The 15683-nt window shown below is 42.4% G+C and overlaps 1 protein-coding gene across 1 annotated transcript; it reads right to left on the reverse strand.

Annotated features, from left to right (window-relative positions):
• Positions 1-984: 984 nt before the first annotated feature.
• LOC121881913 (kunitz-type protease inhibitor 1-like) lies at positions 985-9258 on the reverse strand. Its single transcript, XM_042389736.1, has 10 exons — positions 8534-9258; positions 7680-7840; positions 7215-7356; positions 3666-3836; positions 2754-2789; positions 2509-2637; positions 2358-2408; positions 2109-2279; positions 1823-1885; positions 985-1678 (listed from the first exon to the last, which is right to left on the reverse strand). Exons 1-10 carry the CDS (start codon positions 8964-8966, stop codon positions 1497-1499), a joined length of 1539 nt encoding a protein of 512 aa, XP_042245670.1. The 5' UTR covers positions 8967-9258; the 3' UTR covers positions 985-1496.
• Positions 9259-15683: the final 6425 nt, after the last annotated feature.

Consider the following 15683-nt stretch of genomic DNA (forward strand, 5'->3'; position numbering starts at 1 on the left):
CACACACACACACAAACAAACACACACAAACACACACAAACACAAACACAAACACACACACACAAACACAAACACAAACACAAACACAAACACACACACACAAACACAAACACAAACACAAACACAAACAAACACACACAAACACAAACAAACACAAACACAAACACACACACACAAACACAAACACAAACACAAACACAAACAAACACACACAAACACAAACACACACAAACACACACACACACACACACACACACACACAAACACACACAAACACACACAAACACAAACAAACACAACATTCAGCGTCATTATTACAGTTTCTGTTTGTTTCACAGGTTGAATTTAAAGGAATTTACAGATTTTACAGTCATATCATCGTCTCTGTGCTGTCGGTTGTAAACCTGTATCTCCAGTTTGGGCGCGGCGTCTCTCTCACTTGTTTCTTGTTTCTCATGACGTCATCAGCTGATACCGACAGCTGGAGATACGAGGTTTACAACCGACAGCTGAAAACACGTATCATCATCACATTTCCCATTTAATAATTCTGCTCCTTATAAATTATAAGGATTATAATTATTATTTTTATAAATAAATAAATAAATAAATAAATCTGCTCCTTTAATTTGTGCTAAAATAAAGAAATAATGTAATTTTAAAATAAAACTGCTGAATTAATTTAAGACTTTTTAATTCTGCTTTTATTATTCAATGATCTGTTTGTTGTTTCCTGAACTTTCAGCTTCATTCATGTTTAAAGGATTAATGTATTATATAATGTTTCCTTCTTGTTATTAACTATGTTTATATTGTTTTATGTATTTGCTCTTATTGATCCTTTTATCTGCCTTTTACAGCATCTCCGAGGAGCCACAACACTCTCTAGCCGCAGCTTTCAGCTGCATCTCATGGTCTTCCTCAGTGTTCATGGAGACGGTTCAGTTATCGTCATGAGCTTCAGAAACAAGTTGAAGTCGTTTGTTTGATGTTTTATCATTTCGTCTCTTTAATATAAAGACGTTAAATGTATTTTGTGACAGTAAATCTGAAACTTTATTGACATCAGAAACACTGAACATTAAAAACATGACGGCAGCAGATGTTGAACAACCTGAGATGATTCAAATAACAGAATTTCATATTTACAGTCAAACTAAAAATCATTCACACGTTTCAAACACAAACTCATAAATACATTAAAACAGATATCAAATATATATAAACAGTAAAGATTCACCTGAGAAACCCAACTAAACAAAAACATGTTCATACAGAAAAATACAACCTGAACATCTGATATGTAAAAACTGAACCGAGCTCATTTAATAAATATGTTGCTCAGACTGAAAATCTGACAAAGATTCACAGAAACAAACAAACAGAAACACGAGCAGAGAAACAACAAGAAAACAACAATTAAAAGGAAAATGACACAAAAACATCAACACGTCAGGCAGCAGCAGGTCGTCACGGTGACAGCGGCGGTGATGATGTCATACAGGTTTGGTGGTGCTGTTGTAAACCAGCGAGTCCTGCTCGGGCAGCGCCACGTGGGCGGGGCCTGTGGCGACGGGGCGGTGCGAGCGCTCCCGCCGCGACTTCAGGAAGCAGTAGGTGAGGATCGCCAACAGAGCCAAGATGGCCACCGACAGGACGACGGCCAGCGCGATGGAGCCTGAGGAGGAGACTGTGAGGTCACTTCCTGTCACTGCTGACTGTGATACTACATTGTCCATCATCATATCATCATCATCATCATCATCATCATCATCATCATCCTCATCAGAATAAACTGGTGGAAACATGAAGTCTGTCTCACCTGAGTCGTCTTCATCTTCATCCTCGAAGCGTTCAAACATCCCTCTGGCGAAAACATGTCGCTCTGCAGACACACGGAGAGAAGAAAACCAGTTAAACTGAACTGGAGCAGAGAACGAGGATCCTGATCAATGAAGCCGCATGTTTAATACTGTACTCACTGCAAGGGTCCAGCATCCAGACCTGGACCAGGTTTTCCTCTAATCTGTCTCCCGTCTGTATATAACTGTGTGTTTAATACTCTATGGATCTATATGTGCTGTGTGTGTATCAGTGTGTATTTGTACCAGTCACTCCGTCGCAGGTCTTGCTGCACTTCTCCTCCGTCTCAAAGTTGTTTTCATTTCCGTCACAGCCGCCAAAGGTGAAGCGTTGACACTTCCTGTCCAGAGGGTCGTAGTACCAGCGGGTGTGACTGGCCCGGCAGGGACCGGTGCGGGGGGGCTCCGTGCACCGAGCTGAGGGGGCGGGGGGGGGCACAGTTAGCATGTAGCCTGTTAGCTTGTTAGCTCAAAGAGACAGAGTCACACACTGACCTTTTCTCTCGTTCACATCGATGCTCAGCAGCCGAGAGAGGGTCTGATTCACTGAGGAAGAGGAGGAGGAAGGTCACTGCCTTTAGTTCCTGCTGAATGTGTGTTCTTGTGTGTGTGTGTGTGTGTGTGTGTGTGTGTGTGTGTGTGTTACATTTGTTGCAGTGGTTCTCGTCTGATCCGTTGCTGCAGTGCGTCACGCCGTCACACTCCAGACTTCTGTCCAGACAACAATTACTGCTGCAGACCAGCTGATCGGGAAGACACGCAGACCCACACACCTCTGCGCACACACACACACACACACACACACACACACACACACACACAATCATATTAACACTTTACATCCTAAATATGCTGCAGAGCTGAGATGAAGAGGTGCATTGTGGGACTGACCAGTGGTGGGCAGAGCGATGCTTCTCTCTGACGTCACTGTGGACGAAAACACTCATCAGTAGTATTTAACCAGGATGAAGCAGAACTGTGTGTGTGTGTATGTGTGTACTGTCAGGTGTGTGTGTTACCTGTGTGTACTGTCAGGTGTGTGTGTTACCTGTGTGTACAGTCAGGTGTGTGTGTGTGTGTGTACTGTCAGGTGTGTGTGTTACCTGTGTGTACTGTCAGGTGTGTGTGTGTTACCTGTGTGTACAGTCAGGTGTGTGTGTGTGTGTGTACTGTCAGGTGTGTGTGTTACCTGTGTGTACTGTCAGGTGTGTGTGTGTTACCTGTGTGTACAGTCAGGTGTGTGTGTGTGTGTGTACTGTCAGGTGTGTGTGTTACCTGTGTGTACTGTCAGGTGTGTGTGTGTTACCTGTGTGTACAGTCAGGTGTGTGTGTTACCTGTGTGTACAGTCAGGTGTGTGTGTGTTACCTGTGTGTACTGTCAGGTGTGTGTGTTACCTGTGTGTACTGTCAGGTGTGTGTGTGTTACCTGTGTGTACAGTCAGGTGTGTGTGTTACCTGTGTGTACAGTCAGGTGTGTGTGTGTTACCTGTGTGTACAGTCAGGTGTGTGTGTTCCTGTGTGTACAGTCAGGTGTGTGTGTGTTACCTGTGTGTACAGTCAGGTGTGTGTGTTACCTGTGTGTACAGTCAGGTGTGTGTGTTACCTGTGTGTACAGTCAGGTGTGTGTGTGTTACCTGTGTGTACAGTCAGGTGTGTGTGTTCCTGTGTGTACAGTCAGGTGTGTGTGTTCCTGTGTGTACAGTCAGGTGTGTGTGTATGTGTGTACTGTCAGGTGTGTGTGTGTGTGTATGTGTGTACTGTCAGGTGTGTGTGTATGTGTGTACAGTCAGGTGTGTGTGTTACCTGTGACTCCTCTGCAGGCGGAAATACACTCATCTTTGGACAGGAAGTTGTTGTCGTTTGATTTACAGCCTCCGAACACAAACTGCACACAGTCGCCCCTCTCTGCGTCATAACGCCAGCGAGGAAACGAAGCGCGACACGGACCGACCTTCTCCGGAGCCAGACAGTACTCTGATAGGACAGAGGAGGTCATGTGACACAGAGTCAGACAGTACTCTGATAGGACAGAGGAGGTCATGTGACACAGAGTCAGACAGTACTCTGATAGGACAGAGGAGGTCATGTGACACAGAGTCAGACAGTACTCTGATAGGACGGAGGAGGTCATGTGATACAGTTTCTGCTTCATCAGTTTCATTGATATAAAACTAAATGTTTGTCTTTGACGTGAGGAAGAAAAAAAATCAACTTATCACAAAAATCTGAATAATTTAAATGTGAAGCATCAAAGTTCTTCTTAGAATCTGACAAAACAATCCCAACTCAAAGTCCTCCTACTAACTTCAAGAGCTTTCAACCGTATCACATGGTCTCCTCAATCATCACTTTAGCAAGTAAGTGGACCTTGAGTTGGGTTTGTTTCATCAGATTCATATGAGCAGGTGATCAATAATCAATAATCAATAATAGGAGGAACACAGCTTGGGAGGGGCGGGGCAAAGAACAGATACTGATCAGGTGACTTCACAGATAAAGAATAAAAACAATGATCAGTGGGCGGTAACCATGGTGATGAACCTTCATACACTGTTACACCTGTAATGTGCAGTTACAGGTGTGTCACTACTTTTTATTACGATATCAAACGGTGGTGAAAGAAGCACTCAGATGCTTCATTTAAGCAGAAGTAATAATAGTGCAAACAAGTACTAAAGTGTTCTGAAAGTATCAAAGGCAAAGTACTCATTACACAGAAAGGCTTGTTTTTAAGTTATTATCATTATTATTATTACATATTTGGATTTGGAGTTGATTTGAATTTCTTTATATACAACTGAGTAGTTTAATTTTATTAACTGATCAGATGTTTGTGTGAAATCTTAATTTAAATTAAAGTCAGATACATGAGATGCAGTAATAAGTATTGTATGTTTCTTGAGTCAAAGTATAAAATAATATTAAAAACTTGAGTTTTTTTGAAGCACAAATACTTCAGAATTAGTAGTTGAGTAAGTGAGTTCATTTCACTTTTACCTCATTTACACCTGACATTAACATGTGATCAGTATCTGGATACGTTACCTGGATAAAGTAAAACATGTTATTGCTGTGAATGCAACCTGTACAGCGTGATCACCACAAAAATCTAACTAGTACGTTAAAAGGTCACCGAGCTCCGCCTCTTCCTGCTAGTTAAAGCAGGCCCCGCAAAAACTACAAGTACCAGCAGCTAGAAGTCTTCTCTCGTTAAAACTACAAGTACCAGCAGCTAGAAGTCTTCCCTCATTAAAACTACAAGTACCAGCAGCTAGAAGTCTTCCCTCGTTAAAACTACAAGTACCAGCAGCTAGAAGTCTTCCCTCGTTAAAACTACAAGTACCAGCGGCTAGAAGTCTTCCCTCGTTAAAACTACAAGTACCAGCGCCTAGAAGTCTTCCCTCGTTAAAACTACAAGTACCAGCGGCTAGAAGTCTTCCCTCGTTAAAACTACAAGTACCAGCAGCTAGAAGTCTTCCCTCGTTAAAACTACAAGTACCAGCAGCTAGAAGTCTTCCCTCGTTAAAACTACAAGTACCAGCAGCTAGAAGTCTTCCCTCGTTAAAACTACAAGTACCAGCAGCTAGAAGTCTTCCCTCGTTAAAACTACAAGTACCAGCAGCTAGAAGTCTTCCCTCGTTAAAACTACAAGTACCAGCGCCTAGAAGTCTTCCCTCGTTAAAACTACAAGTACCAGCAGCTAGAGGTCTTCCCTCGTTAAAACTACAAGTACCAGCAGCTAGAGGTCTTCCCTCGTTAAAACTACAAGTACCAGCGGCTAGAAGTCTTCCCCTCGTTAAAACTACAAGTACCAGCAGCTAGAGGTCTTCCCTCGTTAAAACTACAAGTACCAGCAGCTAGAGGTCTTCCCTCGTTAAAACTACAAGTACCAGCGACTAGAAGTCTTCCCCTCGTTAAAACTACAAGTACCAGCAGCTAGAGGTCTTCCCTCGTTAAAACTACAAGTACCAGCAGCTAGAGGTCTTCCCTCGTTAAAACTACAAGTACCAGCGGCTAGAAGTCTTCCCCTCGTTAAAACTACAAGTACCAACAGCTAGAAGTCTTCCCTCGTTAAAACTACAAGTACCAGCAGCTAGAAGTCTTCCCTCGTTAAAACTACAAGTACCAGCAGCTAGAAGTCTTCCCTCGTTAAAACTACAAGTACCAGCGCCTAGAAGTCTTCCCTCGTTAAAACTACAAGTACCAGCAGCTAGAGGTCTTCCCTCGTTAAAACTACAAGTACCAGCAGCTAGAGGTCTTCCCTCGTTAAAACTACAAGTACCAGCGGCTAGAAGTCTTCCCCTCGTTAAAACTACAAGTACCAGCAGCTAGAGGTCTTCCCTCGTTAAAACTACAAGTACCAGCAGCTAGAGGTCTTCCCTCGTTAAAACTACAAGTACCAGCGACTAGAAGTCTTCCCCTCGTTAAAACTACAAGTACCAGCAGCTAGAGGTCTTCCCTCGTTAAAACTACAAGTACCAGCAGCTAGAGGTCTTCCCTCGTTAAAACTACAAGTACCAGCGGCTAGAAGTCTTCCCCTCGTTAAAACTACAAGTACCAACAGCTAGAAGTCTTCTCTCGTTAAATCTACAAGTACCAGCAGTAAGAAGTGATTTAGAAATGAATGACAGCTATTTCTCATATTGAGATCTGATCACAAACAAGAACACATGTTGAAACCAGGTGTGAACGTGACTTAACTAAACATGTTCATAAAGTGTGCTGATGAACACTTTTCTCCCACAATGCAATGCACACAGGAAATGCAGCAGCTGGAAAATATCAGAATAAAATGCTTCAGAAGGATCTCAACCAACAAAAACATAAACATAAAATATCCATCTGTCAAGTCACAGTTTTGGTCGATACTGAAAAACTGTCAAGTGTGCTCAGTATATTTACACATTAACCCTCAGCAGGGCGTGTGTGTGTGTGGTAACATATATTTACAATGCGTCAGCCGACACAAAAGTCAAGATGACATAATAAAAGCCTCACAGAGCTAGTTTAGTTTCTGCTGAATGTGTGTTCTCTTGTGTGTGTGTGTGTGTCAGATATTCCAGTCTAACCAGTTTGAGTCAAGGTGTGGATCATAGCTGTGAAACAACAAACACTGATTCAGTCGACTGAACATGGAATCTCTCAGCAGATTAACTGATTCTGTCTTCATCAGCAGAGTTTAACTGATCAATAAACGGACATTAATGAAATGATCGATCAATGAACTGATCCTGAATCAGCTCAAAGACTTTAAGTTCAGTTTCTTTACAAAACAACAAACTAAACAAACACAGTTCAGATTAAACTGAACACAGAAATAACCAGTGGACTACATTTCCCATGAGCACTCACTGCTGGTCAGCTCCGGGCTGAGCACCAGGACGGTGACCTCGGCATCGTCTGATTGGTTGTTGGAGTCGGTGACAGTCAGCTGGAAGACGTACGAGCCCGGCTGCAGGTTGGAGAGCCGCACCTGGTCAGCTAGAGCCGTCGTCTGCAGAACCACATTCAAAAACAATTTAAAACTTTATTCATCTGGACGAGAGAACAAGTTCTGTCTGTCGCAGAGGAAGAGACGCATTCAAATAATAAGAATAAACTTTATTTAAAACTTCTTTAACACAGAGAGACAACAGGAAGCTCCGCCTTCTGCAGAAACACATTAAAAAGCTGCAAAAAACTCAACCATTCTGAGTCACATGACACGTCACATGTACCTGCTCATCATCCTGTCCAGTGAACACGTGTCAGCTTTTACCACACATGACCTGTTTCTGCTCTGAAGTGAAGCAAACACATAATTTCAGGAGTTTTTACCTCCATGGTGACGCCGGCGTCTCCGCTCTGCAGACTCCAGCGGTAGCCGGTGATGTGGGCGTCGTCCAGCGGCAGGCTCTCGGTGCCGTTGAGCGTCACCGTCTCTCCGGGCTGAACGACCACGTCACGACCCGCGTTGGCGATGGGCGGAGCCTGCCCACCTGGAGACACAGTGATGTCACACAGGTTCATGTCATGACTGAGTTCATGTTCACGTCTCTGATCAGTTTCTGATTTTAGAGTCTAGAAAATCTGATAATTATATAAACACTCAGCAGGAACATCTGTGTAACTTCTGTAAACATAAAATTCAACTTTGTCTCCAAGGAATTATGTTCATATACGACTGAATTACAGCAGAAATATGATTGTAGGAAACATAAAGCTGGACGGATTATTGTTGTGTTCATGAAATGGAAACAGTTTTAAATCACTGCACAACAATATAACACCATGTTTATTAAACTACAGCTGTAATGATTAGTCGATTAATCGATTAATTGCCATCTATTAAATTAATAAGCAACCATTTTAATAACTGATTAAACGTTTACATCCAATCGTTTTATTAGTTGGAGTTTTAATTTCCACCAACTTTAACTTTTCGTAGCTTTATTCATATTTTCTTCTTCTTCTAACCTTAAATCTGTTTATCACCTGGATTCACCTGCAGGCTTTATGACGTCACAGCTAGTTCTTTCAGGTGTGAGAGCTCAGTTAATGTTAGTCATATATGATCTTTATTAATCTCCTGTTGATCATCTTGTGGCCCTGTAGGGGCCCAGAGCCCAGGTTGAGAACCCTTCCTGCTATGAGACTTTATGTAACTGACCTGGGTTCTCAGGTGGACTCACCTGCTGCCGGCGGCCCCGCCAGGTACTGCAGGAACACGGACTTTCGGATGTAGCTCAGGTATCCGACCTGGTTCACGAACCTGCACACGAAGCGGTTTCTGTGGACGCAGTTGAAGAGGACGCAGGCGCGGCTCTCCTCCGCCGCCGCTCCGCTGCTGCGCGGCTCCAGCAGCGCCAGGTTGCAGCGCGGGTCCTTGCAGCACGCGAGCTCACAGGACTCCGCGGAGGGCGCATGCGCAGTGGACAGCAGAACCGCTCCCTCCTTCACCGCGTCTTCCGCGTCCAGCACGAAGTTCTCCTGACCGGAGCGGAAAGCGCCGCTGCAGGACGCGTCCTCTGCCGCTCCTCCGCCGGGCCGCAGCAGCAACAACAGCAGGGGGAGGAGGAGGAGGGAGGAAAAGGAATGAGAGGAGGAAGACGAGAATGGAGGCATTTTCAACTGCAGTCAGTCTGAGTGTGGGAGGAAGAACACTGTTTACCGCGTCCTGACGCGTGTCGCCGCTCCGCGCGGATCAGTTGTTGTTTCCGCAGAAGAAGAAGTGACGAAACGTTTTTAACTTTGTTGTCAATTAAAACGTTAAAAGATTAAAAAGACAAAGTGTCATTAAAGACTCTGCTGCTGTCGCCTGCGCTGCTCAGGTGTGTCTCACCTGCTCACATACAGGGAGACAAACACGACGCTCCGCCCACAGGCCTGCTGACTGACGCGGCTCTGACGTCACGCAGGTGTGTCGCACCTGCAGCAGAGACCTGAGATCTACGGGATCCTGCTGGTGTTAAAAACAAACTTCAGCAAATATATCAAATGTCAAATTAAATATCAAGTGTTTAATAGACTGTTAGTTTCTTTCATGTTGTTGCTGTTTAAACTCATTCACACCTCAGTCAACTGGATTCATGTTTCTATGTGTTGAAGCATCAATCAGCCTGAACAGCTGCTGCACTAATATTATTAACTTTATTAAAGCACATGAACTTTGTTTAGAAAAGAGATATAAAGATTATTATTATTATTGTTAATGATATGAATATACAGGATATAACATGTTGGATTAATAAACTTTAATTTATGATGGGCAGCTGAGTTCTTATGACCAAAGTACAATTAACAATGAATAAAAAGGATTTAGGTTTTTATTGTTTTAATGGACTTTACAGCAGCCTACTTTCCTTTTCCATTGTATTTATATAACATATCTGTAATCATTCTACAATATTACTCTATAATATAATATTCTATGGTGTTTCTATAATATTAATATTTCTCTGCACTACAGTAACATCACATTGTAAATATCACATATGGTCACATATAGCAACATGATTTCCAGCTGTGATTGTTGGTAAACTCATTAATGTGAGACCTGACGTGTCTGTGATTACTGGATATCTGATATCTGATCAATGATCAATGATTCTGACCCTGCTGATGTCCTCCTGGATCAATCTCCAGCTCTGATTGATCACCTGCACCACATCATCATCATCATCATCATCATCATCATCATCATCTTCATCATCATCATCAGCCTGGAGCCACACACACACTTATCTGATCAATAAATCTGTAACAATATGTCTTCATGTAAAACAGTAAAAATACATTATTATTTGTCTTTGTGGACATTTATACACTATTAATACATATATCACTATTCTATTAATATACTAAAACTGAACTATTTTAACTTCATGTTCAAACTATAACAGAATGAATAATAAAGAAAATGTGGAAAATACATTTTTGTAAATCATTTCTTTATACATGTTGTACTTATTGTAAATTAACATGTTGTAAATAAAGTTATTATCACTTGCATGATGTTAGTGACATATTTGAATATTTTAACTGTAAAATCTAAACTTCTTGTTATAATTCTATTGAAAATAAAACATGTTTAAATAAATATCAATATTGATGAATTGGGGCCCTGGTGGCCGTGGATATGTCTCCATCACTGGTTTCTAAAATAGAGGAAAGTGGAACTTTAATTATTAGAAACTAAATTAAACACTTTTAACGTGTTTAATTGTAATTACATTATAATAAGTTAATTACTTTGATTTTAAATTATAAATTATAAAACTCAAAGTAAAAAAATATTGTAAAATTTTCTAATTAATAATTGTATTTCTTTGATCTTTAAATGTTTAATGATTCGGTCATATTTAAAAAGGATATAAAGCATCAAGAGCTCTGATTATTTTTATAGGTTATATTTTGCTCACATGGTGCGACTTCCCAAACACAGCTGTGTTTCATCAAATCACCACAAGCTAACCAACATACAGGAAACTTGGGCCAGATGTTTCAGTACAGGTGAACTCAGTCCTGTTTCCTGAGAAAACGTATTGGACGTCTGACAGACTCTTTTTATTTCTCTCTTTGTTCATTTTATCTTAAACATTAATTAATGATTAAAAACAACAATGTCAAATAAAGAAGGACTGTAAAACATCACAATGTGAGAAATATATGTAACATCTGTAAAGATCATGTTTGCTGAATTCATTCTGTCATAAATGTTCTAATGAGAGAAAAACACAAGTAGTGTAGTAGAAGTAGAAGTAGTATAACATTACACATCCATGTAAAAAAACAAGTGATGTTCTCTGAATAAGTAGTGAATGAATATTTTTATTCAAGTGTAAAACAGCCAAAGCTACCCAGCAAACATGAGCTTACAAGACAATATTTACATCACCTGCAGAGGCAAGAAAAACTAAAGGAAAGCAACCCATACATGTTATTATATACATACATGTCAGACACATTACATCAGATAGAAACATACGTTGATGTTCATGATTTAACACAAACTGAGCTGATGTCAAACAGACTGGGATGTCTGCTGGACATTTTCAGGAAAAACTTCACTTTAAGATCCTGATAAAATGGAATAACTAACAGCCACTAACAGCTACTAGATGCTGCTCCAAGAAAACTTTACTGAAGTCAATCAGAGTCAACACAGTTTATACACATAAATTCAGCCCAGAGGAGATCATTTCACTACTTCTAATAGAAACAATATTCTTACATTAAAGCACAGTCAGTGATCCAAATGAAACCAGAGTGAAACCTCGTCCACCATCAACATTTAAACACAGGAAGCTGCTGTCACTTCCAGTTTCTGTTGTTCACTGGTGAACAGAGTGAACAGTGATTTCAGCAGCTGTCTTCAGTCAGCAGTGTGACTGTTTGTCTACACAGGAGGAGACTCTTCCTCAGACAGAGGACACAAGGACACTGAGGAACCAGACCAACAGACCCCAAACCCTGGATACAGAGGCTGAGTGAATGTGGTGTTGAAGGTGTGGAGGTGGATCAGTGTGTCAGAGGAGACTCTGTAGAAGGACAGAGTGCCAGCAGGACAGTCCACATACACTGCTACTCTGTTAGAGACAGAGGAGGAGGAGGAGGAGGAGGAAGAGGAGGAGGAGGGGATGGATGTTTCTGTCTTATTGTGACGGACACAGTAACCACCATCAGAGCAGTTCAGACTCCAGGACTGATCATTCCATCCAAACAAACAGTCATCACTGCCTCCTTTCCTTCTGATTCTTCTGTAAGTCACTGATATATAAACTCTTCCTCTCCACTCAACCTCCCAGTAACAGCGACCAGTCAGACCATTTCTACACAGCAGCTGTTGCCAGTAGTCAAATCTGTCTGGATGATCAGGATATGACTGATACTCCTCCACATGTGTCACCTTCCTGTTGTTGTCAGACAGTTTGAGTTTTCTGTGTACTGTGTTTGTGTCCAGTGTGAGTTCACAGAAATCTGATGAAGAGAAGAAGAAACAACACAGCAGCAGTTTATCATCTGACACACCTGATGGATTTATTCTCTGTTTAAGTTCTGATCTGTTGTTCATTTCTATAAAGTTTAATGACACATTTTGTCAGTAATGTTTTAATGAATAAAAACCACAAAGACCAACTTTGTATTTAAAGAGAAACTGACTGTGTGCTGTTTAGTTGTCATGAATCAAATTAAATCCACACTTACACTTCTTCAGACCAGGTTTTAACCACTGCTCTCCACCATGGTCCAACCTGGAGGAAGAAACACAGTCAGAATGATTTTCTATCCAACATGAGTCCTAACTGCTGTTCAACATGAAGCAGTGTTCCTCAGTTTGTCAGAGTGACACAGAAACAGGCTGCAACTCATCTGTCTCAACTGTCTGCTGGATTCTTTCACTGAAGTCTGAGAGGAAAAGACGTGAAGAAGAAGATGTGATGTACAAATATGTCCTCAGACATGATGAATCAGAATATTAAATATTGACCTCTGCATGTTGTGCTGAGGATAGAGCCTGTCATGACTTCAATATTAAAGGACACTTCTAAACATCGCTGCACAACTACAGTAACATCTCAACAGATTAGTCAAACTACAAAATTTAACAAACTTCAACTTGAGGCTCACACACACTAACACACACACACACACACACACCTCTTTTATACAGAGAACCCGCTTTATAGCCATAAAGAGGATTCATCTTTATTTGTTTACAGTGAACCACACAAAGTCGGCATAAAGCCGCCTCGTGTGCTTTCACACAGCATACGGGCGTTCCGGATTCAGAGACGTGACGGAGATCAGACTGATCAGAGCAGGAAACTCTGCCATAAATACAAAGACGTTACAAGGACAAGCGGAGGACATTTCTCTCACTTTGACAACGTTAAAAGTTCAGTTAGACTTTTCTTTCAGCTTCCAGACTCATTTAAAAAAGACGAGAGAGAGAGAGAGAGAGAGAGAGAGAGAGAGAGAGAGAGAGAGAGAGAGAGAGAGAGAGAGAGAGATTTGATTTTTAAACTCAACATTTATTATCCACTATGTACACTGTAAAAAAACGTAATACACTACATTAACACATACATAATATAATTACATATCAGGTATCAAAGTTACATCAGCACATGTCTAAAACTCAACTGTCCATCTATTACAGAGCAGAGCACCCCCCCATAACCCCAAATCAGCTGGAAAGTCTCCAGGTCATGAGCAGCTCTGTAAAAACTAAACTCTACCAGCAGTCTGGACTTCACCATTCTGACAAAAACAGGAACCACATCAACATTCAGCTCTTCCTTCACCTTCCTCCTGCGGCTCACATACACCGCCATTTTTGCCTGTCCCAAAACAAAGTTCAATATCTGACACTTGTTCTTCTGTTGGCAAGTGTATTTAAAACCACAAATAAAAACCTGCTTCATAAAAATTTCTCCATATCTGCTAAAAATGGTTTCCAACAACACAAACAGAGCCGTCAGACGAGAGCACTCTGAGAAACAGTGAAACACCGTCTCTCTTTGGCTGCAGAAGGGGCATTTCTCCTCCACAGCAGCATTAATAACAGAGATAAAGGAGTTCACTGCTACAATGCCATGTAGGATCCTCCACTGCAGGTCCGCATGTTTCTTTGTTAAAGGAGGTTTATACAAAGACCTCCATGCTGGTTTGACGTCAGGGTCTAAGTCCAGATAAGTCCTCCACGGGGTGTCACTGCGTCCATTCAGTTTGTTCTGGTTCAAGGTTTTAACCATCAACTTATACAGCGTCTTTCCTGAGGCGTCCTCCAAAGAAGCTCCCACAGGGTCGACAGGCTCAAGTAAAGGACCAGAACAGTTTTTGAAATCCGGAAACAGTCCAATGGTGGGATAGGGGTCCGTACAGTTTGGCAGCAGTGCGCCATCACAAAAGTCAGTTAACAGAAGGCATTGATGTCCTGTCAGCTTCTGTTTCCAATGTTTCAGTAACTGGTTTATGACTCGCGTAGATCTCACTCCCATCCGAGCAGCTAGTCCAACAGGATCATCCAACCGAGGTCCCGCCAGCTCCACCGCCTGCCCCAGAGTAGAAACTCCTGCAGTGTGAAGGAGTCTGGATAGAGTAGGTCCACCCCAGCTGGGACAATCCAAAAGTCCTCCAAACAGTACAGGTTCCTGTAGGAGCCAGTACAGAGAGTCATCCCGCTCCTGCCTATGCTTCCTCAGCAAAGTCCACACTGAGAAGACACTTCTATAAAAGGCTGGCAGGGACGAAGCGTCCAACCTCTTGGAGTCCATTAGAAACAGAGACAAACCCAGTCCCAGACCACCAAACCGCTGCAGGATGCAGCAGGATAAAGTCCTCCACACCAGGTCTGTGGGCACAGTGAGCAGTCTCTGAATGAACTGAAGGCAGAAGGCAGCGCCCCTGCTGGCCAGATGGACCAGACCTTGTCCACCCTCCTCCTTAGGAAGAAACAGCACGCTCTGAGGTACCCAGTGCAACCTGTCCCAAAAAAAATCAACCAAAACCCTTTGGATCTGTGATAAAAGAGAAGCTGGAGGATCAACGCAGGCCAACCGGTGCCACAGAGCAGAAGAGACCAGATTGTTAATCACGAGAACACGACCTCTGTAGGACATTTTAGGTAGAAGCCATTTCCATTTCATGAGCCGACCTTTGACCTTTTCTAAGACATTGTCCCAGTTTTTCTGTAAGAACATTTCATTACCCAGAAAAACTCCCAGGTATTTTAGCCCTCCTTTTTTCCAGACCAGACCTCCAGGTAACCTGAGTTGATCCACAAGCCGATCCCCCACCATGACAGCCTCACTCTTCCCCCAGTTTACTTTAGCAGAGGATATGCAACCAAACAGATTAACAGTGTTCACTAGCACATCAATATCTCTCTGTGTGTTGACCAGGACAATGACATCATCAGCGTACGCCGACAGTTTAAAAGAGGCATCACAGTCAGGAAAACAAACACCAGTCAGATCATTCCTCAGTTTGTGGAGCAGAGGCTCGATGGCCAGAGAGTAGAGCATGCCGGACAGAGAGCAGCCCTGCCTGACCCCCCTCTGGACACTGAAAGGAGCACTCAGACCTCCGTTGATTTTCAGAACACTCGCAATGTCACTATACAGAACCTGGATCTTGGCTATGAAACCAGGGTTGAACCCGAAAGCAGCTAAAGTTTGCCAAAGATACTGGTGTTCAACCCGGTCAAAAGCCTTTTCCTGGTCTATTGAAATCAGACCAGTGTCTACAGCCAATGAGCTGGAGACCTCCAAAACATCCCGAATTAAAGTGACATTGTCACTTATCAGCCTGCCGGGCACGCAGTATGTCTGATCAGTG

The sequence above is a fragment of the Thunnus maccoyii genome, chromosome 17 (assembly GCF_910596095.1).
Source record: "Thunnus maccoyii chromosome 17, fThuMac1.1, whole genome shotgun sequence".
Lineage (NCBI taxonomy): Eukaryota > Metazoa > Chordata > Actinopteri > Scombriformes > Scombridae > Thunnus > Thunnus maccoyii.